Source organism: Sorex fumeus, unplaced genomic scaffold (genome assembly GCF_029834395.1).
Source record: "Sorex fumeus unplaced genomic scaffold, SorFum_2.1 ptg000125l, whole genome shotgun sequence".
In the NCBI taxonomy this organism is placed as follows: Eukaryota; Metazoa; Chordata; class Mammalia; order Eulipotyphla; family Soricidae; genus Sorex; species Sorex fumeus.
The window spans coordinates 4,413,067-4,439,366 of NW_026606182.1; the positions used below are offsets into that span (position 1 = coordinate 4,413,067).

The 26,300-nt window shown below is 42.6% G+C and overlaps 1 protein-coding gene across 1 annotated transcript in view; it reads right to left on the reverse strand.

Annotated features, from left to right (window-relative positions):
* The window catches only part of SLC25A17 (solute carrier family 25 member 17), a 41,165-nt gene extending 15,194 nt beyond the window's left edge, over nt 1-25,971 (reverse strand). Inside the window, exons 1-4 of the mRNA XM_056137514.1 lie at nt 25,805-25,971; nt 6,934-6,994; nt 5,485-5,551; nt 3,240-3,391 (exon numbers count right to left, since the gene is read on the reverse strand). Of these exons, the coding sequence (XP_055993489.1) occupies nt 3,240-3,391; nt 5,485-5,551; nt 6,934-6,994; nt 25,805-25,858 (334 nt within the window). The 5' untranslated portion in view covers nt 25,859-25,971. The remainder of the gene's footprint in view (nt 1-3,239; nt 3,392-5,484; nt 5,552-6,933; nt 6,995-25,804) is intronic.
* Between the last annotated feature and the right edge of the window lie 329 nt (nt 25,972-26,300).

Below are 26,300 nucleotides of genomic sequence, written 5' to 3' on the forward strand. Positions count from 1 at the left end.
AGAAAAATCTTTTTACTGAAACTATTTAAACACATAAGAGAAAGAAAGCTTGGATCCATAGAATTTCAAAATACACTACAAAAAATATTGCCTACCCAAGAATAAACTTGGTGAAAGAGTAAAGTCATTTTATGAAGTGTTATATTTTTATTGACTTATGTAATAACATGAACGCATGTTTAGTTACAACTTAATTTATTCTTACATTAAAGCTTGAGGGACTGATCATAATCTACAATAGTTTTATCCAAAAATTCGTTTCCTTTTTTAAAAAGCACGTGTGCTCATGAAACAAGATATCAATACGTGATCATTTGCCCAGATGTTTTAATGTATTCCCACTAGTGTACACATTACAGAAAAATTAATAGCTCACCTAAAAAAAAAGATTAGAAAGTGCTACTGAGCTCTCCACTGTACTCAGACTTGGAGGACGGAGGCACATTCTATATAAATAAATGATACAGACTGCCTAGTAACTAAGTCATTTAGAAATCAATGGGGTTGAAGAGATAGTACAACAGGTAGGGCATTCACCTTGCATGCAGCTGACCCTGGTTCTATTCCTAGTACCATATATTTTCCCCTGAGCCCTGCCAGAAGCGGATCCTGAGGACAGAATAAGGGTTAAGCCTAGAGCAGAGTCAGATGTAGCCCAAAAACCAAGAAAAAAATTATTTCAAAATCAAAACTTCCTAGATAATAAATAATTTAAGATAAGATTCTGTTTTCATGTCCCATTAACACAAGCTAAAACACTCAGGATTCGAAAGACAATCTCAAGTACAAAATGTACTACATCATTTAAAGAAAAAACATGATGTCCTTGTAAAAACATTTTGTATTTCAAAGCTTTTTATATGAGCAACTCAAGTACTTTTTTCATCTTCTAAGCCAAAATGGATGGACACATAATTTTTTAAACCACTATTTCTTAACCACTTTTATGAGTTCTGAGAAAAGATACTCAAAATACTTGAGAATCAAAAACTGAAGTTTGCAATCTTCTTAATCAAACAAAAAATAACATTCTGGAGAAGAAAAGCAAGGCTTACTCATGCATGATGCTTATGGCTGAAGAATAAAAAATGCTGCCTGCTTATAAGCCTATGTAAATTACTCTATTCCCAGCTATGGCTATTTCTTCATTTCTCAGATGGAAACACTAACAACATATATACTAAAGGACAGAAAAATGTTCTTCTCACTCAAATGATTCTATTTTTTGGGGGGGTTCACTCCTGGTAGTGTGACCCAACACCAGGGCTTACTCCTGGCTTTGTGCTCGGGGATCACTCCTGGTGATGCTGGGGGACCAAATGTGCTGGAAATCAAACCAGGATGGCCACATGTAAGGCAAGTACCTTACCCACTGTACTTTGTCTTCCCTTTCCCCTCCCCTTTAAACCATTTAAAATGGTTGGGCCAAGGTGTGGCCCCAAAATAAGAAGTGGCAGAACAAAGACACAAATCCTATCATGTGGCTCCCCAACACGAAATGCAACTTGATACAGAAGAGAAAGAGAGCTACCATACCAGATGTGTGGTATAAGGGCAGGAAATGTAAGTATGTATGTATGTATGCATGTATGCATGTATATATGTATTTAGGCAACAACCAACAGTGCTGGGTTTCAAACATGCAAAGCATGTACTCTACCACTTTATATACATGTATGTTTTGGGATTTAGGGCCATACCTGGCGGTACTCTTGGGTTACTCCTGGCTTTGCGTTCAGGGATTACTCCTAGTAGTGCTTGGGGAACTATATGGGATTCCGGGTATCAAACCTGGGCTTGCTGCATGCAAGGAAAAAAGGCCCTACTCGCTGTTCTATGGTTCTTTGCTTTTTGGGGGTCACATCTGGCGAGGCACAAGGTTTACTCCTGGCTCTGTACCCAGGAATTACTCCTGGTGGTGCTCAGGGGACTATATGGGATGCTGGGAATCGAACCTGGGTGAGCCACGTGCAAGGCAAACACCCTACCCGCTATGCTGCCGCTCTGACCCCCAGAAATAAATTTTTAAAAAATGAAATAAAAAGTAAAATTAAAGAGAAAAAGGAAAATAAACTTTCACATATATGATCAACTGATCTTCCAAAGGCATCAAAAACACAAAATGGGAGAAGAATATTCTCATCAATAAGGAGTGACAGAAAACCTAGACATCCGTACGAAAAAAAATAAAACTTGATTCATATATAAAAATTAACTCTGGGATGGTGCCAGAGTGATAGTACAGCAGAAAGGGCATTTATTTGCCTTGCACACAAATGATCTGGGTTTGATCCGCAGCACCCCATATGGTCCCTGGCCGAAGCTATCCCTGAGCACAGAATCAGGAGTAACCCCTGAGCACAAACGCTTATGGCCCAAAAACGAATTTAACTCTGGGGGTCTGAGCAATTGTATAGCAGGCAGGGTGCTTGCCTGGCATGTGCCAAACTGGTTTCAATCCCTGGCAATGGTTCCCAAAATCAGGAATAATTCCTGAGCTCAGTGCCAGAAGTAAGGGAGGCCCGGAGGACCACTGGGTCTGGCAAAAAAAAAAAAAAAAAACTATCAAAATGTACAGATGAAGATGGCATATTTCTTTGTGCACTGGGATGGGGTTAAATGTGGCAATGCTCAGGGTTCATTTCTGGTGGTGGTCAGGGGGCCATGAAGTGCCAAAAATCAAACTCAGGTCTCCTTTTCTAGCCCACTGAACTCTCTGGTCCAAAAATGGTAAACTTGGTGCAGTAAACTTACAAAGCTAAAGTGTGTGTCACTACATGATTTGCAGCTTTATTGAGTTAAAATAAACTCTTTCAAGATATATTAACCGCAAAACAAATATTAAAATATAAAAACAGGGTCGGAGGAATAGTACAGTGGGTAGTGTATTCCTTGCCTCTGGCTGACCTGGGTTCAATCCCAGGCATTCCATATGGTCCCCCACGCACCGCCCGAGTGATCCCTGAGCCCAAAGCCAGGAGTAACCCTTGAGCATCACTGGGTGTGGCCCCAAAACAAAAACAATAACAACAATACAAAATATATGTAAGTGAAGCAAGGCAGTTTTTATCAAATGCCACTTGCAAAGAAAGATGTGAGAAGAGAGAAAGAAGAGAAACTTTTGTTCAAGAGAGAAGGCAGGCTTCTCCAGAGAGGAAATAACCAGGCAAAAAGAGACAAGCAAGAGAGATACACATACAAGGGAGAACATGGACTTGAGCTATTCAGATTTTTGTTACCTGCAACAAATCCAACTACCAGGTCTTTTCCGGTAGAAGAACGCTGGCCTTTCACCCAGACTGTTTTGAGGCTATTAAAAGTGTAGAAATAGACAAAATTGGAGCAGCAGAGGCTGGAGATAACTGGAAACCACCCACGATATGGTGCCAGGCTAAGGGAAAAACACAATAAGAAAAATAAGATGATGAATGAATAGCAGTACTCCTACATAAAAAAAAAAAAAAAGAAAAAGAAAAAGAAAGACGATGGACAAAAGCCACTAGAAATGTGCAGAGAAGGTTCTAGGCTTATCAACATTTACAAAGTCTCATTGCTACACTATAAAATGCCCCGAACTGCACACATACCTTATCATCTGAAGGATGCCCAAGGCAAAATATAGTTTCTAGCATTAACGGCACCAAAGAAACAACATGCATTTAAAGACTGATTTAGTGAATTTCTCTCTTGGTTTTCTTTAATAACATTATTATGTAAGATTATTATTATTATTATTATTATTATTATTATTATGGGCTGGAGCGATAGCACAGCGGTAGGGCGTTTGCCTTGCAGGCAGCTAACATGGCCGACCCGAGTTTGATTCCTCCGCCCCTCTCGGAGAGCCCGGCAAGCTACTGAGAGTATCTCGCCCGCCCGGCAGAGCCTGGCAAGCTCCCCGTGACGTATTCGATATGCCAAACACAGTAACAACAAAGTCTCCAATGGAGACGTTACTGGGCCCGCTCGAGTAAATCGACGATCAACGGGAGGGCCTTTACCTTTTACCTTTATTATGTAAGATTAGAGACAATTTACCTCAGCTGTTAGTTGACACAGCTTCATTCACATTTTATTACAGGACAAGAACAATTAAATGAAGTGAGTTTAAAAAAGATATCGGGGCAAAAGAGATAGTACTGGGTAGGGTGCTTGCCTTGCACTAGGCTGACCCAGGTTTGATCCCTGACATTCCATAAGGTTATGAGGACTAATTCCTGAGTGCAGAACAAGGAATCACACCTGAGCATTGCCAGTGTGGTTCCCCCCTCAAAAAAAAACCAAAACAAAAGCAAAAAAAAAAAAAAAAACCCACCACATTTAGTTAAGACTGGGGTCAAGTCCATATGGAGCTCCAGATGGATACCCTGAGAAAAATACAGTATCCATATTCAACAACCCACAGAATATGCCAGGGATATGGCTCATAGTGTCTTAGGTACTGCATGGCACCCAAGCACCGAGTGCTATTGGTTGTGGCCCCACAACAACAGCAAAAATGTAAGTAAATAGATTAAAAAGAATGCATAACCTTAACCTAATAATGAAGGAACATAGGCATCTTAAAATGAGAAACATTCTATTTTAGAAAAAGACGATGACTACTATGTTCTTTTCAAGAATCACTGTTATAAGGTAAAGAGATTTAATGTACAGTATGTAATTTATGCTCCAGGAGTTCTGAAATAAATTGCATATGATATAGTGTGCATGTGATAAAGAAAACAGGGAAAAGAGAGACATTGATGAAAAAATAGTAAAATAAACGAGAAAAAGTATTAATATTGGATGAATCTGTACAATGCATAAACTGATACTCTCTGTACTAGTAATTTTATAACCTTACTAAACTTGAAATATTTTCCAAAATAAAAGTAGAAACAAAGAGATATCTATATCAGTGTTTTGAAACTTTTTCTAACTGTGCCCCCCTTCTTTGTTACCTTTCTGTGAATGTTCTAACAATTGGTCTCCTAGTTTTGTACTATGGTCTCCATTTATTTATTTGACAGTCCTCCTTGGAATATCCTGCGGGCCCCCAGGGGGTCATTACGTTATAAAAATGGGGATCTACATTAATGCATCTGATAGGAATTAACCAAACAGCCTTTTTTGGTTTCTGGGCCACACCCAACCGAGCTAAAGACTGCTCCTGGCTCAGTGCTCAGGTGCCAGGGATCAAACTGAGGCCTCCTGCATGCAAAGCATTCACTCATCGGTCTTTCCAGTCTTAAACCAAACAACTTTTACTTTCTTAGATATACTATGCATAAAGATAACTCTGTAATCAAAAAACCAAAACAACCAACTACAGAACTTCAAGAAAATAGAAACAATAGTATACTAATAAATCAGGTGATTACAGATTCATAACACTATAATGCTATGAGAATGGACAGGAAATTAGTCTACTTGGAGGCCCATATCTCCTAACAGTCCTAATGAACTTCCAAATCAAACAGAGATGAATAAAATAGTACTTACAGGCCTTCTTCTTTAATGATCTCCAAGAGTACCATATGAGTAGTTTTGGACTTTCTTTTCTCATCAACTACAAGATCAAAGAATATAAAGTTAAACTAGGTTTCTCTGAGAAATAACTCCAGCAACAACTCCAGCATAAGCAAGCAATTTATCTTATCTAAGCCATCTCCTACTTCATTTTCAGTTTTCCTTGTTCACTTAAAAACTGGAAGATGCTCCTGTGTTACAATTCCTAACAGCAGATTCCTTGAGTTTCATGTGTTTTTTTCCATGATCCATAATACATTTTAATTCAATACCTAATTTCCCCATGGGGTTCTCCCCCAGTACTGCTGGCAGGGAGCCCATTAAGAAAAGCAGACAACAAAACAAACAAGAAAAAAGAATCCTTGTTTCTGAAGGTTTACTTAGTGTTCCAGCTGCTATATTACGTAAAAGATGCTGGGCCAGAGAGACAAGAGCACAACAGGCTGAGTGTACGCTTTGTCTGCAGGAGGCCTGGGTTCAATCCTTGGTACCACAAAGTGCCCCCTCACACTTGAGAGTAATCACTGAATATGGAGCTGAGAATAAACCCTGAGCACAGTTGGGGATGACCCAAAACCCCAAAAGAAGTCTCAAAAGGATGATGATCTTGGTCTTTATTGGCACTGACAATAAAAACGGAACAACCTCAATTAAATTCAAATTCCTGGCAAGCTATCTGTGACGTATTCGATATGCCAAACACAGTAACAACAAGTTACTGGGCCTGCTCGAGCAAATCGCTGAACAATGGGAGGACAGTGCATCTGTAGAACATTTAGAAGATATAAAAATGTGGAAATGAAGGAAAGGAGCAACTACACAAGAGTAAGTGGAAGTTTTGAGAAAGTAACTAAGGAGGGCTGGAGCAGTAACACAGTGGGGAGGGCATTTGCCTTGCACACAGCCAACCTGAGTCCAATCCCCAGCATCCCATAGGGTCCCCCCAAGCACCACCAGGAGTAACTCCTGAGTGCAGAGCCAGAAGTAACCCCTGAGCATTGCTGGGTGTTACCCAAAAAGAAAAAAAATGTAAGTAAGGATCTGACTAATTCACGTAGGTTTCTCCCTAATTAGGAAACAGCAATGATTGGCAGCATTTAAAGTCAGAGAAATGCATAGCAGTGAACTTAAATCAAACAGAATATTCAAACAAAAATACCTCCCAAGGTATTCTTTTATTGGGGGAGGGGCATGGGCCACACTCAATAGTACTCAGGGGCTACTCCTGGCTCTGTGTTTGGTTACTTCCAGTGGTGCCAGGGATTGAAGAAGGATAGTCTGCATGCAAAGCAAGCACATTAACCCCTTTACCCTTTAACCCCCAAAAGAATATTCTTACACTGATTTATAACTTACTAGAGGCATATGTTTGCTTCCCGACACCAAATGAACAGGAATATGACAACAACAAAGAATACTCACCTTGAAGTCGAAGACGAGCTGTATCCAAAGGAAAAAACACCGTCATCGCTGTTACACTTCCCTGAAAGGTGTGGAAAAGGCTTTGGTCATTATAGCATCACAAAAAAAATGACTCACAATCTTTTTACTTTTCTTTTTGGGCCACACATGGCAGTTGTTACGGGCCACTTCTGGCTCTGTACTCAGTAGCCACTCTTAGGGTGCTCAAAGGACCATATTTGGTGTCAGGAATAGAAATGGAACTAGCTGCATGCAAGGGCGATGCCTTAATCCCTGGACTGTTTCTCTGGCGCGAAGCCACAAGTTTTTGGTTTTCCTTTTGTTTCAGGGCCACAATCCATGGTGCTCAGTGCTTACTCCCGGTTCTGCACTTAGGGATGACTCCCGACAGTGCTTGGGGAGCAATATGGAGTGCCAGCTGTTGAAGCCGGGTCAGCTGCATGTGAAGCAAGTGGCTTACTATACTATCACTCCGACCTGAGCTACAAATTTTATTTTATTTTTTTGCTTTTTGGGTCACACCCGGCAATGCACAGGGGTTACTCCTGGCTCTGCACTCAGGAATTACTCCTGGCAGTGCTCAGGGAACCATTTGGGATACTGGGAATCAAACCCGGGTTGGCTGAGTGCAAGGCAAATGCCTTACCTGCTGTGCTATCACTCCAGCCCTTGAGCTACAAATTTTAAATGAACCAAGTTCCATTTTTTTTTAAAACACAACTCTCTTATTTATTTATTATTGCTTTTTGGGTCACACCCGGCGATGCACAAGGGTTACTTTCTGCTCTGCACTCAGGAATCACTCCTGGCGGTGCTCGGGGGACCATATGGGATGCTGGGAATCGAACCTGGGTCAGCCATGTGGCAAACCGCTTACCTGCTGTGCTATTGCCCCAGCCCCACCAAGTTCCATTTTTAATAACAGGTGGAATAATATCTTCAGTGAACAACACATACAGTATTTTTATCTACTGGAATTATAATTGTTCAAAATAAGTATTAGGCAACATAAAATTCCACCACCCCAATATTCATATATCAACATATTTATTATATTACATGGCAGGCTGTTAATCAGTTGACCTTAAAACAGAGACATAATTCTGGATGATCTGGGTGAGCTCAGTATAATTACAAGTAGGAGCGATAGATAGGAGTAAGTGGAGGAGCTAGAGTTCTAGTTCAGTGGCAAAGTATTTCTTCCAAATATGCATTCCATCCCTATCACAGCAAAAAAAAAAAAAAAACAGTAGGTAGGATTGAGACAACATGAGGTCTCAACACCGCTGGCTCTGAAGATGGACAAATCATCATTAATCAAGGAAGCTTGAAAAGTCAAGGAAATAGATTCTCTCTGTGACCTTCTAGAAAGGAACACAGCCCTGAGAAACACTGATTTTTTTTTTAGCTCAGTGAAACTGCGTAAGACTTTTAACCTGTCTACCCAAAGTTGACGAATTTATATTGTTTTACTCTAGGGTAATTTGTTACAGCGGGCAGTAGAAAAGAAAAATCAACCTGATTACTATAAATGGTGGGGACAAACAATGAAAAGCAAAGAGAGTTCTGGCCTTTATCGCAGGGTCAACTTGCAGCCAGAGGCACTTGCTCCAGGCAGTGGCCTCAAAAAGGCTGAAGTGAGGAAAAACACTCAGAACTACTCCAAGCCCCAAAGCCAGCCAGTTCTCTATCCCCCCAGAAGCCCACAGCACCATTTTCCACCCTAGATGGGGGCAAGCCACAACAGACACACAGAGAAAGGGGTGTGGGGCAGGAGGAAATAAAAAGCTGACCATTTTCACCTGGCACCATGGTGGCCTAGACCAGCATTTCCCAACTGAGAGACACAGTCCCCTGGGCCGCCGAGATGTCACAAGGGGATCACAGATTTAAAAAACAACTGTGTAACTGAGAGGTCATTTCACAAGACTAGGGGATGAACCAAAAGGACAGGAGGGCCCCATAAAGGAAAAAGGTCAGAAAAGGTTCAAAGTCCACTGAGAAAAGGTTGAGAAAATCTGGCCTACACAATATGATATAAAACCGGGCCAGGAAAAAAACGCCAGGAGGGTGCTTGCCTTTTGCGCGCCAGCACCTCCATGGTCCCTGACTGCAGAGCCAGGCGTAAGCCTCAGCATCACCAGGTATGGCTCCCCAACAACAACAAAACGAAGCAAAAAAAAAGTTATACTAACAGAGAGACCAGAGGGATAATATAGGGCTCAGGACACTTGCACTTCACGCAGATGACTCTGGCTTAACCACTGGCAGCACATCTGGTCCCCTGGGCACTGCCAGGAGTGATCTCCAAGCCCCAAAGCCAGCCAGTTCTCTATCTCCCCAGAAGCCCACAAAACCATTTCCCAACTAGACGGGGACAAGCAAGAACAGACACACAGAGAAAGGGATGTCAGGTGGGAGGAAATAAAAATTTGGCCATTTTCACCCAGCACGATGGTGACCTTGACCAGCATTTCCCAACTATCTGAGAGCAAGACCTGAGCACAGGCAGATGTGGCCCAAAAGTCGCTCGCCTGGCCTCAGTTATACTAATAAGAAACTAAAAACTAGCTAAAATAAGTACAAGCTGAGAATGTATTATATGTTACACAAGTATACACAATGTAAAAAAAAATTTTTTTTTTTTTTTGGTTTTTGGGCCACACCCAGCAGTGCTCAGGGCTTACTCCTGGCTTTGTACTCAGGGATCAATCCTGGCAGGGCTCAGGGAACCCCTAAGACGTGCTGGATTTGAACAGTGTCCACTACATACAAGGCAAAAACCTTAAACTCTACTATCTCTCCGGCCCTATTTTTATGGATTAGTCCAGGAACCTGGCATAAAGCTTGGAATCCCTAAACTTGTTAGTGACTATATGATCATATTCATGTGCAAATCAGTATTTCCAAGGAAATGTATTCCAAATGCTAAAGGTAAATTTATAACATAGTTATTCTGTACACTGAGGTCTTGTTATAGTTGTGTCCTTGCCAAACAAAAACACACAGATGACTGTTTTTTATAAGCAACTGTTATCTAAAGGAAAATATTTATTACATATTCAAGTTTTATGCCAAGCTATAAAAAAAACACGATATTTTAAAATTTGAATTAAATTCCTCTTTTCATATGCTTGACTGTTTATCCACCTCTAGGATATCTGTTCACTTACATATTTTTGTACCAGAGAGGCATAAAAATAAATCCATTATTTTGAATTTCAAAGATTTCTAACCATCTGAGTGGGAGTTCTAGTGCTGACAATAATTACAATGTAAAAGAATCTTCTCCCAAAGAAACATTCTCTTGTATCTCCCGGAAAACAAACATTTTCAGTCACAACATTCTACCATTCCCCCTTGGCAATGAATCACTTGGTGCTGTGAAAACTAATTTCCAGTCACAAGGTCATTCACTCAGAACAGGAAATGGCTGGAGCAAGGCTATTTTATACCCTACCTCTGGTTCTGGCCCTCTAACATTTTCAGATACTGCTAAATTGTTTTCTACGGTAGTTGCACAATCTTACTTTGTCATCAACAAAAGGAGGTTCTAATTTCTCTATATCTTTACCCTCCATTTGATTACATCCATTCAAGTGATTTAAAATATTTCACTGAGGTTCTGACTTGCATTTCCCTGGTAACTAATGCCCAGCATCTTTTCATAGTTTTATTAGCTACTTAAATTCTTCACGGAAAAAAAAATTTTCAATTTTATTTCATAAAGTTGTTCGTAAGTGATTACATTCAATATTTCAACACCAGTCCCACCCATCACCGTTATACCTTCCCACCACCATTGAATTTTCTACCACTCAAGCCTGCCCCACAGGCAGATGCTAAATAATTTATTTTTTATTGCTTGTTGTGAATAGTATGAGATGTTGCACGGCTGCTTTCGCGGCTATATACTCCTGAAATTCTAAAATTTTAAGTAATTGGGTTCCGGAGGCATCTCTGCGTCATGCTTCTCTCTTCTGAAATTCATTTGTGAGTCTCTGGATCATGGAAAAAATATTTTAAATTTTATCTAATTTTTTTTGGTGGGGTAACACCCAACAGTGCTCAGGGGTTATTCCTGGCTGTACACTCAGGAATTACTCCTGGTGGTGCTCAGAGGACCATATGGGATGCCTGGGTGAGATACATGCAAGGTAAATGCCCTCCCGACTGTACTATAGCTCCAGCCCCTACTTTTTCCACTTATGGGATGTGGGATGAATGGTTTCCCAATGATCAAACTCAGGGACTTGGGCCAGAGTGCTAATGCAGCAGGGAGGGCACTTGTCTTGCATGCAGCCAACCCAGGTTCCATCCCCAGCATCTCAAGTGGTCCCCTAAGCACTGCCAGGAGTGATTCATGAGTAACACCCCTGAGCATTACCAGATGTGGTCTCCCCAAAATTAAAAACTTTTAAATAACTCAGTCATATATGCAGAGCATTCTGCTACTGAGCATTTATGTTTTTGTTTTGGGGCCACACGTGGCAGTGCATAGGGCTTTTTCCTGGCTCTGCACTCAGGGATCACTACTGGAAGGGCTCAGGGGGCCAGAAGTGGTGCTGGGGATCCAATGCAGGTTGGCCATGTGTAAGGCAAGCCCCAACTTACTCATTTTTTAAAATGGGTTATTTGCTCTCCATTTTTGAATTGTAAATATTTATTATAGATATAAGGTTCTTATCCAGTAAGATTTACAAGTATGTTCTCAGATTTCACTGTCTGTACTTTCATGGTAGTATCTTTCAAGTACAAAGCTTTCAGGAGAGATAATGCAGAGGGTTGGGCATTTGCCTTGCATGTGGTCAACCCAGATTTAATCCCTGGCATCCCATATGGTCCCCCCAAACACTGCCAGGAGTAATTCCTGAGTGCAGAGCCAGGAGTAATTCCTGAGCATGGCCAGGTATGACCCCCCAAAAAAGTTTAATAATAATAATAAATAAATAAAATACAAAGCTTTCAATTAGAATGAAATAAAATTTGCACGTTTTTTGTTATAATTGTGCTGTGTCATTTTCTTTTCCCCCCTTTTTTTTGTTTTTTGGGGGACACATCAGGAAATGCTCAGGAGGTTATTCCTGGCTCTGCACCCATGAATCACTCCGGCAGTGCTCAAGAGATCATATGGGATCCCAGGGATCACGTCGGTCAGCTGCATGAAAGGCAAGCACCCCACCAACTGTACTATCTCTCCAACCCATCTGATATCATTTTCTTAATACCCTCTCTGCAAAGCCAGGTGTGACCCTAAAAGCCAAAAGAAAAAGAAGAGGTGCCAGAGTAACAGTATAGCAGGGAGGGTGTTTGCCTTGCATGTGGCTGATCTGGGCTCAATCCCCAGCATCACACATGGTCTCTGAGCACTTCCAGGAGTAATTCCTAAGTACAGAGTCAGGAGTAACCCCTGAGCATCACCAAATGTGATCCAAAAAGTGTAAAAAAAAAAAAAAATGACTCACTAGCATTTAGGGATAGAAAACACAGCCAAATGGATACACAAGTTGAGCGGACCAAAGAAGCTTCTTCATGTTACTCATGTCTCATGTTAAATCTCAATGCCAGAGGGAGACAGTACAGAGGCAGAAATAATCCATGGCACGGCTGGGATCATACCAGGAGAAAGAAATAATGTTTAATCTCCAAGTATGTTTTTTTGTGGGGTTTTTGTGTTTGACTTTTTGGGTCACACCCGGCTCTGTACTCAGGAATTATTCCTAGCAGTGCTCAGGGGACCATATGGGATACTGGGGATCAAACACAGATCTGCCGCATACAAACACCCTACCTGCTATGTTATCGTTCTGGCCTCCCCAAATGATTTTTAGTATTAAACTGATGGAGCAGTTGAAGAGACAGTAGAGGTGGTGAGGTACTTACCCTACATGTATCTATCCTTTTTGATTGCCAGCACCAAATACTGCTATGACCATCCCACCCCCATCTACCGCCAGGAGTGATCCCTAAGCAACAAGCCAAGAGTAAGCCCAGAGTATCACACAGTACCCAAGGATGGATAGCTCAGCTATTTCTTGATGTAACAAGAAAAGCAACAGGCTTCACAGTTGTAGCGTGAAGGTGAACACATCCCTATTCTACCCAGAATCTAAGAAATCACTTGCTCGCTAAAGGTAAGAAGATGGATGCCTGTTTCAAGTTAAGGGTCTTGTAGTTTTAGTTCTTACATTGAGGTTTGTGGCTCATTTTCAATTTTGTCTGGCTGTTTTGACATCACATGGTGAGGGCTGGGGGATCTGATTCTGACTTTAGTCATTTCATGTGATTATTTAGCTGTCCTGGAACCATTTATTAAATACACATTTTCCCCCCACAGATGTTTTAGCACCCTGCTGAAAATAAACTTTAGGTGAATTCAAAGATTTCTCAATTCTATTCCACTGATCTTTCTACCAGTTCTATACTCTCGTGTTTATTGTTAGTCTGTACTAAGTTTTAAACTTGGGAAGTCTGACTTCTCCAACTCTGTTCTCATTCCCAAGAGACTGTGGCAACTCTGAGTCTTTTACATTTTCAAAGAAACTTTCAGAACTACTACTGTTTTCTGGAAAAAAAAAAATTTTTTTTTTAAAAATAAAATACAAAAGCCCTTAAAATTTATAGGGACTATATTATATATTAAATCTGTTAGGAGGGCTGCCATTTTAATACTGTCTTTCAGTCCACAAACCCAGTATATCTTTTCACTTATTAAAATTTCACTTTATTTTTTCCTTCGTGATAATATTACAGTTTTCATTTGTAGTTTCAGTTTTCTCCCACATGCTTTAATATGTACTCAGTGTCATCAGTTTGTTTTTAGCTGTGGTATGCCAAAAACAGTAACAACAATTCTCACACTGTAGCATTGTCCTCCTGTTGTTCATCAATTGAGTGGGCACCAGTAACGCCTCCATTGTGAAGTCTTGTTGTTACTGTTTTAATATTTCGAATACACCACAGGGAGCTTGCCAGGCTCTGCTGTGCAGGCGGGATATTCTCGGTAGCTTGCTGGACTCTCCGAGAGGGACGGAGGAATGGAACCCGAGTCAGCCGCGTGTAAGGCAAATGCCCTACCTGCTCTGCTATTGCTCCAGCCCATATATGTAGCATTGTAGCACTGTCCTCCCGTTGTTCATCGATTTGCTTGAGCAGACACCAATAACATCTCCATTGTGAGACTTGTTGTTACTGTTTTTGGCATATCGAATACGCCACAGGGAGCTTGCCAGGCTCTGCCGTGCAGGCAGGACACTCTTGGTAGCTTGCCAGGCTCTCGGAGAGGGATGGAGGAATTAAACTCAGGTTGGCCGCGTGCAAGGCAAATACCCTACCCTCTGTGCTATCGCTCCAGCCCAGCCCATACACAAATGTGTGTATATGTGTGTGTGTATATATATATATATATATATATGTATCTACATGTATATATGTATATGTGTGTACTACCTGGTATGCACCACCAGGCATGGCTGTCAAAAATAAAATATTTTTAAGTTAAATTTTGCTTTTAGCCTCAGAACTTTCAGTTTTACTGAACTTTTTCATGTTTGGCTTGAAACTAACATGTATTCTACTGCTCTTACAATGTCCTGTCTATGCCCATTAGGCAAAATTGTTTCCTCCTACTGCTATCACCTATTCCTAAAAATGTTTCACTTTGATGAAGTCTGAGTTAATTTTTAAAGTTTTATTAGTTTTTGCTGTATGCTCTAGACATTATGTGAACACAAATTTAAAAGAGCTTAATTTTCCCGATGGACTGTCACCGTCACTGTCCTACCGTTGTCCGTTGATTTGCTTGAGAGGTCCCAGCAACATTGTGAGACTTGTTACTGCTTTTTGGCATATTGAATATGTCACAGGTAGCTTGCCAGGCTTTGCCGTGAGGGGAGATACTCTTGGTAGCTTGCTGGGCACTCCAAGAGGGGCAGAGGAATCAAACTTGGGTTGGCTGTGTTGGCCGCATGCAAGGCTAACGCCCTACCTGCTGTGCTATCGCTCCAGCCCCGATGGACTGTAAGCCTTTTATATTTTTGTGATCATTTTATTTGCAGGTGGGGGGTAGCCTGGGCTACATCAGGTGGTGCTCAAGACTTACTTCTGGCTTTGCACTCAGCAATCACTCTTGGCTGGGCGTGGTGACCATATATGGTAAGAGGGAGATCAAACCCAGTCAAGAAAATCACCTTATTCTCTGCTTTATCTCTCCAGATTACATCATCTTCTTAATCTCTAATAATGACATTATATTAAAGTCTATTTTGTTGGCTATTCATAGTTTCACCAGATTTTTTGGTACTTGTCTGGTAGGTCTTTTCTCACATTATCACCTTAAAACTTTCTGCATACTCATCTTTTCAAGTCTTTTATAAATAGGATCCCCCTTGTTAAAAGTTAAAAAATCTAGTGCATTCCTTTTAACTGAAACACTTAGTTCATTAACATTTATAGCTGCCACTCAGAGAGCTATCATACATTCTATGTTGTTTTTCTCTTTCTTATTTGACTAATTCTTTTTGCTTTTTGGGTCACACCTAGCGATGCACAGGGGTTACTCCTGGCTCTGCACTCAGGAGTTACTCCTGGCGGTGCTCAGGGGACCCTTTGGGATGCTGGGAATCGAACCCGGGTCGGCCACGTGCAAGGCAAACGCCCTATCCGCTGTGCTATCTCTCCAGCCCCTTGTTTGACTAATTTTTTAAAATTATTTTACCACTAATTATTTACTAATTATTTTCTAATTATTTTACCTCAGAAATGAAGTTATATTCATTTCTACCACTTTCATGACTTTTATTGTGCATTTTAATCCTGACATGGGGGTGAGGTTTGGGGGTCTGATGGTATTCAGGGCTTACACCTGGCTCTGAGCTCAGTCCTGGCTCTGCACTCAGGGATCATTCCTGGCTGGGCCTAGAGGACCACATGGAGTTTCTGGGACCAAACTCAGATCAGTTGTGTAAAGGCAAGCACCTTACTCGCTGTACTCTCTGGCCCATGCAAATAAATATTTTTAAATCTTTGTGAATGTGTTTATTTATTCTTGTTTCGTTCATTTTTCATGATAAAACTGTATGAAGACAGGTTGATAACACAGTCATGCTTAGAATCTAAAACCCTATAGGGTCTCTGCCACCACCCCCTTCCCCTCTTTTTCTCCCTCTCTAAAGTGCTGATAATCAAATTCACAGCCTCAGGCAAACACAGCACGTGCTTTCCTCTCAACCACATCTTGAGCCTCCTACACAGGATCTAATACCACTCTTCCATATTCCCTGGATATTTAGTAAACTATGAAACACATTCCTAACTTAATCCCATGTTCAAAACATTTGTGATATTTGACAGAGCAATATACATTAAATGGAAGCAAATAGCTAAACATAAAATAGCAACCATTTTATCCTTGGACAGGAAAATTAGGCAAATGAAAAATAATCAGTGAAAACTCCATAAATCTGCAGTTATACCCTTTATATACAGGTAACTGATTAAGAGACATACTGTATTACTTTCAGAAGGTCATCTAAGTATACTGAAGAACTTCCACCCTAAAAGACCAGAACTTAAATACAACCAGTGCTTTAGTAAAATACCTCTGATTATAAAAGGTCTTAAATAAGTTTAAGTGGTGGCTAAAAGAATGGCAGAGTCACAGGAATGAAGATATATAGGAAAGTCGAAAGAGGGACACTGTTTTAAGAAATTACTTATCCAATCTTAAGCATAGTAAATATGAGATGATCAATTAACTACCTTCTCATCTGGGTTCTAATAGTATCATATACTGTATACACATATGGTGTACAAAATACCATTATACAATGATCAGTACAATATACAAGGGGTGTGTGTGTGTGTGTGTGTGTATGTATGTGTGTGTCTTACTCCTGGTTAGCACTCAGGGAGCACTCCTGGCAGGGTTCAGAAAACTATACAGGGTGCCAGGGATCAAACCTAGGTTGGACAAGTGGAAGGTAAATGCCCTACCCACTGTACTATCTCTGGCCCATTTATCAGTTGTTAATGAATGGCTTTCTTACTAGAATATGAATACTAAAGGAACAAGACCTATCAACAAAATACTTACTAGCCAAAAAACAAAACAAAACTAGGCAGTTGGCAATACCATACTACAACCTAGGGGGAAAAAAATCACAGCAAACAAAGTCACAGAAATCCTTTTTTTTTTTTTTTGAGTCAAAGTACTGGGCATTTTTTAAAATTCTTTGCTGTAAACAACTTCTTAAGAATATACCACCATCAGGGGGCTGGAGCAATAGCACAGCGGGTAGGGCTTTGCCTTGCACGCGGCTAACCCAGGTTCGATTCCCAGCATTCCATATGGTCCCCCAAGCATCACCAGAAGTAATTCCTGAGTGCAAAGCCAGGAGTAATCTGGCTCACCTCTGTATCACCGGGTGTGGCCAAAAAAAAAAAAAATATATATATATATATACACCACTATCTACATTTTAGATTATGCATCTAAAACGTTATCTGCTTATACATTTTCTGAGCCTTCATTTAAAAAAAAAAGTTGTTGTTGTTGGAGCCACACACAGCAATGCTAAGTGGTTACTCCATGGCTTTGCACTCAGGAATTACTCCTGGAAGTGCTCGGGGAATCACATGGGATGCCGAGGATCGAACCCTGGTTGGCAAGTGCAAGACAAGTGTCTTACCTGTCTGTTGTACCATCACTCTGGCCCCTATGCTTTTTCCTTTGTTTGTTTTGTTTTGCTTTGCTTTTTGGGTCACACCTGGCAATGCTCTGTGCTCAGGGGACCATATGGGATTCTGGGAATCGAACCTGGGTTGGCTGAGTGCAGGGCAAATGCCCTACCCGCTGTGCTATTGGTCCAGCACCCCCATGCTTTTTCTTTAACACCCAAAGTTTATCTGCTATTTGGGTACTGGGCCCACGGGGTGCTAGCAAATGAACCCAAGGCCTCGATGTACAAGGCACACATACACTTTACCCCTGGGCTACTATATTCACGAATCACCAAATTCTAATAACATAAACATGATGCTGAGCTGAAAACAATGAACACTCTAAGTCATAATGAATCTGCAGGGTTAACCTGGAAAGGAGCTGTTACCCCAGTATGTGCAATCTAATATGAATAATAGGCAGGAACAAAAATAAATAGAAGCAAAGCATCATGTCTTCTAAGTATACAATGATGTGTGGGTTGGTCTATGAACCAAGTTACCAAATTCAATCATTTCCAAAATGTTAATTTAACCTCAGAGGTTAAAAAATTGTTTTTTCAAAAATGCAATGCCGGTTCCAAAGTCAATTTCCAGAAAAGAGTCCAGAAACTGTTGAGTCGTATCTGCACCACTGTAGTTTGTACTCAGCATCATCTCATGGAGTGCATAGTATGAAAGAAAGAAAAATTTAAAAAATATATATATTTCTGGGACGGGAGTGATAGCACAGCGGGTAGAACTTTTGCCTTGTATGTGGCCGACCCGGGTTCAATCCCTGGCATCCTATATGGTCCCCCAAGCACCGTCAGGAGTAATTCCTGAGTGCAGAGCCAGAAGTAACCCCTGAGCATCACTGGGTGTGGCCCAAAAAGGAAAAAAAATTTCAATGGTAAATCTTTAGGTGAGAAAATTTTTTAAAAATGAAGGTCAGGGGTTGGTGTGATAGCACAGCAGGCAGAGCGTTTGCCTTGTACGCGGCCGACCTGGGTTCAATTCCCAGCATCCCATGTGGTCCCCTGATCACCGCCAAGAGTCATTCCTAAGTGCAAAGCCAGGAGTTACCTCTGAGCATCCCTGAGTGTGACCCAAAAAAGGGAAAAAAAAAAAAAAAGGTCAGTGATACGGTTCAGGGGTAGAACACATGCCCTGCATGTGTGAGGGAGGCCTTGAGTCCAACCGCTAGCAACACACATTCACACAATACAAATTCAAAAATGAAAAGCCCAGGACCAGAGAGGTGATACAACAGATAGGGCTCTTGCCTTGCACACAGCTTCCACCCCAGCATCCCTTATGGTCCCCCCAAGCCCACCAGAGTGATTCCTGAGTGCAGACCCAGGAGCAACCTCTGAGTACCACTGCATGTGGTCCAAAAAACAAAACAACAAAAACCCATATGATGTAGCTTATTAAAAAATGTTTAATATAAACAAGGGTAAAAGGTTAGTTCAAAGGGCTGGACTGCATTCTTTGCATATAGAAGGCTTGATCCATAGTACCACTTGGTGCGCCAAGCCCCAGCAGTATAGCCCCAAAATAAATGTTATTCTCCTAGTACATCACCAAATTCACCAAATTAAAAGTAACTCATCTAAGCTGAGTTAAAGTCTTTCCCCTGATATAACAGTCAAATAAAATCTCACACTTACATATATATAACATAAACGGTCAAATAAAATCTCACACCTATAAATCTCACACAGAGATACAGGCTAAATGAAAGATCTAAAATAGCATTTCTTAACCAGGAGTCATATGGCTACTTGGGCCACCAGGACAGTCCAAGGGGCCACAGGAACAGACAAGGTTGGAAGGTGGCCATGGTCAGAAAAAAAGTTGAGAAACAGTGGCCTAAAGAATAACTATTTCCATTACCTGAGTAATGGAAAGAATATGGACTTTAGAATAAAATAAACTATGAGGTTCAGGTCCGAGTTACAGTCTATACTATGTAAAACAAGTAACTTTAAACTTCCATGCCTCAATTTCCTTAACTATCAAGGTTGCTTTGAGAAAGGAGAATTTATGGAATTTATGGTACCAAACATACTAGGCAAGAGCTGGCACTCCAAAAATGTCAATTTCTATGTATTCTTTTATGACATCTTGTAGTATTAGAAGTCAATATTAATCAGAGTACCAAAGTTGGTAACAGTGAAGTGCCTTTCAAAAGAATAATTGTTATTTGAAAAAAAAAGTTTAATAAAAAAATAACAAAACACTTTCAAGAGCCTGATAGTGTAAGAATGGAAGAAAAGCAGCGAACTAAGCCATTAGGAAACAAGTAATGACCTCTAATAAAGAAGTTCTGTGGTCAAAGTAGGATAAGAGATAGTAATTAGGTACAGAATATTCTGCATATAAACTTGGCATAAAGAGAGAACAGACAGCAACTAAGATGGCAGTCTCTAAGTAGTCCAGACTAAATCTATGCTGTTTTATGACAAGACATGTCTAAGCATGTCTGAAAACTAAAGCAAAGTGAACACTGGAAAAAGGGTAAGTGAAAGTGATGTAAATTAATGATGCAAGAGTCTAAAAGAAAATTGACAGTGAGGTGAATGGGGAGGAGGATCAAGGTCAAAGACAGTAGAAGTGGATGCATCCCAGTTTTTCCTGAGGCCAGAAAAATGTGGGAAAAATTTTCCTCCATGAAAAAGATGGAAAAACTACATTTGATTCTAAAATTAGGGGAGAAAAATGGAAAAAGCGAGCAGGTTCTTCCCAAGTAACCTATTTTATTTAGAGTAAACGTGATACCATCTGGCACTACTGTAGGGAATAAGTAGAGAACACAGACAGAAAAATTCAATTCCAATGATCGCATATCTATATCAACCTAAGTTAATCCTATGGGAATCTGAACAACTATAGTCAAACTGGTTATGAAATGCTTGATTTTACTTGAAATTATCCCAAGGCATGCCACAAAACACTCAAAAATCACTAACTTGCTTGACACACTTTTTGTTTATTTGGGGGCCACACCTGGTTGCATTCAGGGCTTACTCCTGGTTCTGTGTTCAGGGGATCACTGCTAGCAAGGTTCTGAACCCAGAATGAAACCAGACTGGAGGTGTTCAGGGACATGGCCCTAGGTGCTATTAGCTATCCAGCTCCTAACTTTTTTTTTTTTTAACAGTAGAGATGGCGTGGATACTATAGCAGGTAGGGCATTTGCTTTGCACACAGCTGATCCGGGTTCAACCCCCGGCACCCCATACGGTTCATTGAGCATGACAGAAGTGATCCCTTAACAGAGCCAGTGGTAAGCTCTGAGTACTACTGCGTTCTCAGAAGTTCTGTGGTCAAAGTAGGATAAGAGACAGTAATTAGGTACAGAATATTTGCGCTCTCCCAAAAACAATTTTTTTTTTACAGTACCAAGAATTGAGCTGAGGGCTTCATACATGCAAGACATGAGTTCTACTGCTGAGTCAACTCCTCAGCCTGCTTATTTTTAAAATGTACACATGTATGGGGCTGGAGAGAGCTCAACAGATTGAAGCATATGCTTTTGCACTCAGGAGGCCTAAGTTCAGTCTCCCCTCCTCTCAACACAGTCCCCTGAGCTCTGCCAGGTGACCTCTGAGCACTATGCCAATAGTAGCCACTTCAAGTGATAGAGTTGTGGAAGTTGGAAGTGAAGAAACAAATATAAAATGTCAACTCAAAAAGCCAGAGAGCAGATGTGAGGGTGATCTGGTTGTGACATGTTATCCCACTGATAGCTAGGGTTGATTTGGCTGATCTGGCTGGCTAGGAGGGTGTTGCCTCCTCCCCCACCACTCATATGTGTCGCTCCCAAAACTGTGGGCTTGGCTGAAGAGGATGGCCTTCTCCGGACATTCTTCGGTCAAGGGTAAACAAATAGCTGTGCTCCCCTTCTAGAACCTCCAAATAAGTTCTCAAAAAGTTTGAAAAGATTGTAGAACAACTCTAAATAGTCTTGAAGTTTATATAAACAAAGGTGACAATGGCTGAAGGGGACACAGGCAGGATTCCAACCCAAGTCATCTGACTTACTCTGAGCAGACACTCAAGGGCTCTAATATACCATATTAAGTCGGCTCTCCTTGAGTATCTCTAAGCTTTGGTTGAATATCATGCTCAAGAAATTTATTTAAACATAAGTCATCACCATAACACCATAACATTAACCGTAAGACCATTTTCCTCACCAACTGCTATTTTCTGTGGTGAGATTTTTTTTTCCCTTTGGTACAACCAGAAAAAGTAGGGTGTGTGTTGTGAAATTTGTTTTGGGGGCCATACCTGGTGAGAATTAGGTGTTACTCCTGGCTTTGCACTCAGGAATTACTCCTGGCAATGTTCAGGGGACCATGAGATGCCAGAGATCAAATCCAGGCTGGCCACCTGCAGGGCAAACACCTTATCCACTGTACTATTGCTCTGCCCCTGAAATTTTTTTTTTTTCCTTTTCTTTCTTGAGTTCCTGAAGCAGTGTTAAGGAGGCCAGAGGCCCCTCCTAGTGATTCATGATCACCAGCACTGAACTGGAGATGTTTAGGGGACCATGAGATGCTGGGGATCAAAGTAGGATTAGTCACAAGCAAGGTATGCACCCCTGTATTATCTCTCTGGTCCTGTGATGTTTAACAGTTTTACAGAAGTTTGTGAAAAGTTTGAGAATCACTCCACAGAATTGCGAAAAAGTAAACACAGTACAGTGTCTCAGGTAAATATTTCTCAGTAAGTACCATCCTGAGGGAAACAGAAAAGCAATTTTTCAGGGGCCAGATCGATAGTACAGCAGCTGACCTGTGTTCAATTCCTGGCATCCCAAATGATCCCCCAAGCACTGCCAGGAGTGATTCCTGAGCTCAGAGCCAGGAGTCACCTGTGAGCATCACTGAGTGTAGCCCAAAATTTATTTAGGAATAAACACTTTTTCAAGAAGAGAAAAACAATTTTTCTTACAAAAGAATATCAGATTGGCAGGGAAAATCCAGTAAGGTGAGTGAGATACTTGTTCAATTAATTCCCATACGATCCCTTGCGCATCAACAGGAGTGATCCTCACTTGTTCAATTAATCCATATATGGCCCCCTGAGCACGACCAAGAGTGATCCCTGAGCACAGAGCAAGGACTAAGTTCTTCTGAGCATGGCCATGTATCTACCCCATCCCAAATAAAGAGCACATCAGATAATCTAATATACTTTATAGAAGGAAACAGCACGGCAAATTCAGAGTGCAGAATTTTAAGAGAAAAAAGGACAACAGAGTGAAAAGAAAAAGATATCATAATTTATATAAGTATGTCAGCTCTACCAGTACTAATATTAGAAAACAACTGGGGTGGGACAATAGAGTAAAGGGCTTGAAGGGCAAGTTTTGCATGCAGAGCCCTGGGTGCAATCCACAGCACTACATGGTCCCCTGCAACAGCTCCTGGGAAGCAAGTCCCAAACACGAAGCTGCAAGTGGCCCAAGTACTGTTGGGGTGGCCCACAGACAGGAAGGGAAGCGGGGAAAAGGAAAAAGGGGAGAAGCAAGCGAGGGTCCTTGAGCTAAATTCACCCTCAGGATTGATATAAATAGAATTTTACTGGAACCCTGCTATGCCCCTTCAGTTATTGCCAGTATATACTTTCATATCACCAAGGCAACGTGAAATACCCCTGAAAGAGACCACCCAGAGTCAAAAAAGTAACAATCTGTTATCTCACAAGAAAAAGTCTGCCATTTATTTTATAGCACTTAAAACTATATACAATTGTTTACTCAACTGTAGTCTAACTCCCTGATCAGAATACAGACTTCACGAGGACAAACATCTTACTCCACTCTATATCTAGCACACTGCAGTGCACTGCACAGAATTCAATAAGCCACAGACATAGCTTATGTTAGAGACCTGCCTTGCATGTGAGGCCTGGATGATAGAAAGCATGCAACAAAGAAGTAATGAACAGCAATAGTTTTAAGAACTTTTTCCTTCTTGCCAGTGTCTCTGAGTTACCCTCCAATATCCACTCCTCTGCATTGTCATTAACCACTGGCAGGATTGACCATGCTGATCAACATGTTGATAAAATTTTTTTTAAGAAATATAAATCAGGGGCTGGAGTGAAAGCACAGTGGGTAGGGCGTTTGCCTTGCACGCGGCCAGCCTGGGTTCAATTCCCAGCATCCCATATGGTCCCCTGAGCACTGCCAGGAGTAATTCCTGAGTGCAGAACCAGGAGGAACCCCTGTGCATTACCGGGTATGGCCCAAAATGCAATAATAATAATAGTAATAATAATAATAATAATATATATGCGATAGCACAGCGGTAGGGCGTTTGCCTTGCACGCAGCCAACATGGCCGACCCGAGTTCGATTCCTCCGCCCCTCTCGGAGAGCCCGGCAAGCTACCGAGAGTATTCGATATGCCAGACACAGTAACAACAAAGTCTCCAATGGAGACGTTACTGGGCCCGCTCGAGCAAATGGACGAACAACGGGAGGGCCTTTACCTTAACCTTACATATATATATATAAATCAGTCCTCATCTTCTTTGATACATCTGACCCAGTTGGTCCACACCCTTCACGTGACTTTCAGAACACCATATTCCCTTAGATCCACCCCGCAGTTCCCCATCCCACTGGCCCTTTCTTGGTGTTACCTCACTGTCCCACTCTTGATGTGGTATGTTCCAACTTTTCTCAAATCACACCCATATTCCTTGATGAGGTCATCTAATCTTTACTCAGAGGCATATCAAACTAAGTGAATCACCAACCAAAACCAAACTCATATACGTCCCCACACATATTTTTCCACAGCTTTCACCCTTGGTGAACGGGAGCATCCTCCTCTTTCCAGTTGCCTTGGACAGAAACTCGTGGAGAACAAATTCCTTCTGTTAATGCCCAGATCCAGTCTACCATGAGACCACAGCAGTTCTAATATGTTCCAAGTTAATGACCACTTCTCACCACCTCCGCTACCAAGAGTCCAAGCCACGCCCACCTCTGAATTAAGAAACTAAGATGAATCATGGTCTCAGCAGTTTCCCTGCTTCATCCTGGATCCCCACAGCCTCCTCAACGGAGTAGCGGGAGGCGACGCTTGAAAGTGTAAACCAGTAACTCAACTGCAGCCTGAAAAACCTCAGGACTTTCCATTCAAAGTTTCGGGCAATTCGGTCCCGGGGAACCCTGTATGTCCTGTTATTCCCAACAATTAGATACTTGGGCCTTCTGTCCCATTCTAGGGCAGGTCAAACAAGTTTCATTTCTGCATCTTTACAATGCCTGGAATGTTCCCAGAGTCCTGCCTGGGGTCCGTCCATAAAACCTGGGGGTGGGGTGGGGGGGGGGGGTCGGTCCTCTAATTCTAAGACTGTGCACGAGGCAGACATCTCTATTGCATCAGTGAAGTGAGGTTTACAGGCCACCTCCTCAGCGAATGGAGTTGGGGGTCCAACTCCCATGAATTTGCATTGATCAGGAATTCTCCAGGGAGGTTTTACTGAGGGTGGTGCGAGGGTATTCCTCTCTAGTCACTGCGATTCCAGCTCTGAGAGGTGCTTGTTGAGGTCTGGAAACTGGGGGGGGGGGGGGGGGGGGGGGGAGGAAAAGAGGGGGGAGAGAAAAAAAAAAAGAGCAAGGCGGGGGGTGGGCGCCGGGGGGACCCGGGAGGGGCAGGCCTTGGAACTGGGGCATGATGCAGGGTTGAGCACACGCGGGTCTGAGAGGGGCGGCCACGCTGACAGGCTGGAACACCCACCCCCGCTCCGCTCCTCAGACACGCCGGCGGGACGCTGCGCCAGCTCGCAAACGCTCCCCTGACTGACTGACTGACGGATTGACTGACTGACTGAGAATTTGAGCAACACGCGCCGGGTGCTGCTCGGGCCGGGCGAGGCCAAGTGTGTCGGGGTGCGGGTCGCGTGACACTAGAAAGTTCCCGAAGCCGCGGCGCGCCCGGAACCCGAGGGTCTGTGGGACCACCGCGGCCCACCCCCTCAGCGCCACTTCTTCCACCGACTTCCGGGCCCTGTCAGGGCGCCAGCCGCCAAGCCCCACACGCCCTTCCCCTCCCGCCCACCCTCAGGCCGGACTCGGGGACTCGGTCCGGAGAAGCCCCCCCGCCACCCCGCAGAGGCCCGGCAGTGAAGACCCCCGCCTCACCACGGCTCCGGCCACGGCGTGGACCAGGCTTTCGTAGGACAGCACGGAAGCCATGGGTGCGGTTGCCCACAGAGCCAGCCACTATCCCCGCAGAAACCGCGCGCAGCCCGCTGAGGAAAGCAGCGTCCGCCCCTCGGGCACGAGCGTCACGATTTCCCCTTCCTCGGGCCCGCCCCCTTCCGAGCTACTTCCGGGTCGCAGGGCGCGCGCCGTCTCCCGGGGGAGGGCGGGACTAGGAACGCCCTCTCGGCCCATTGGTCGCCGGCGGCAAGCCACGCCCCCACGGGCGTGCCTCGAGGAGCCGCTGCCAGCCCCGGGTCTGCCCAGCTTCAGAGTTTTGACTTTGAGACAGGTTGGGACTCAACCCTGCTCTTTCCTCTGCGATTGAACCCGCACTTTCTTCCCTCGTTACTATTATGAATGTCACGTTTTGGCCGTATTGACGGACTTGGCAACGTTCTCTCTTCTGACAAGCAAGGGGTGTGGTGGGAAGAGA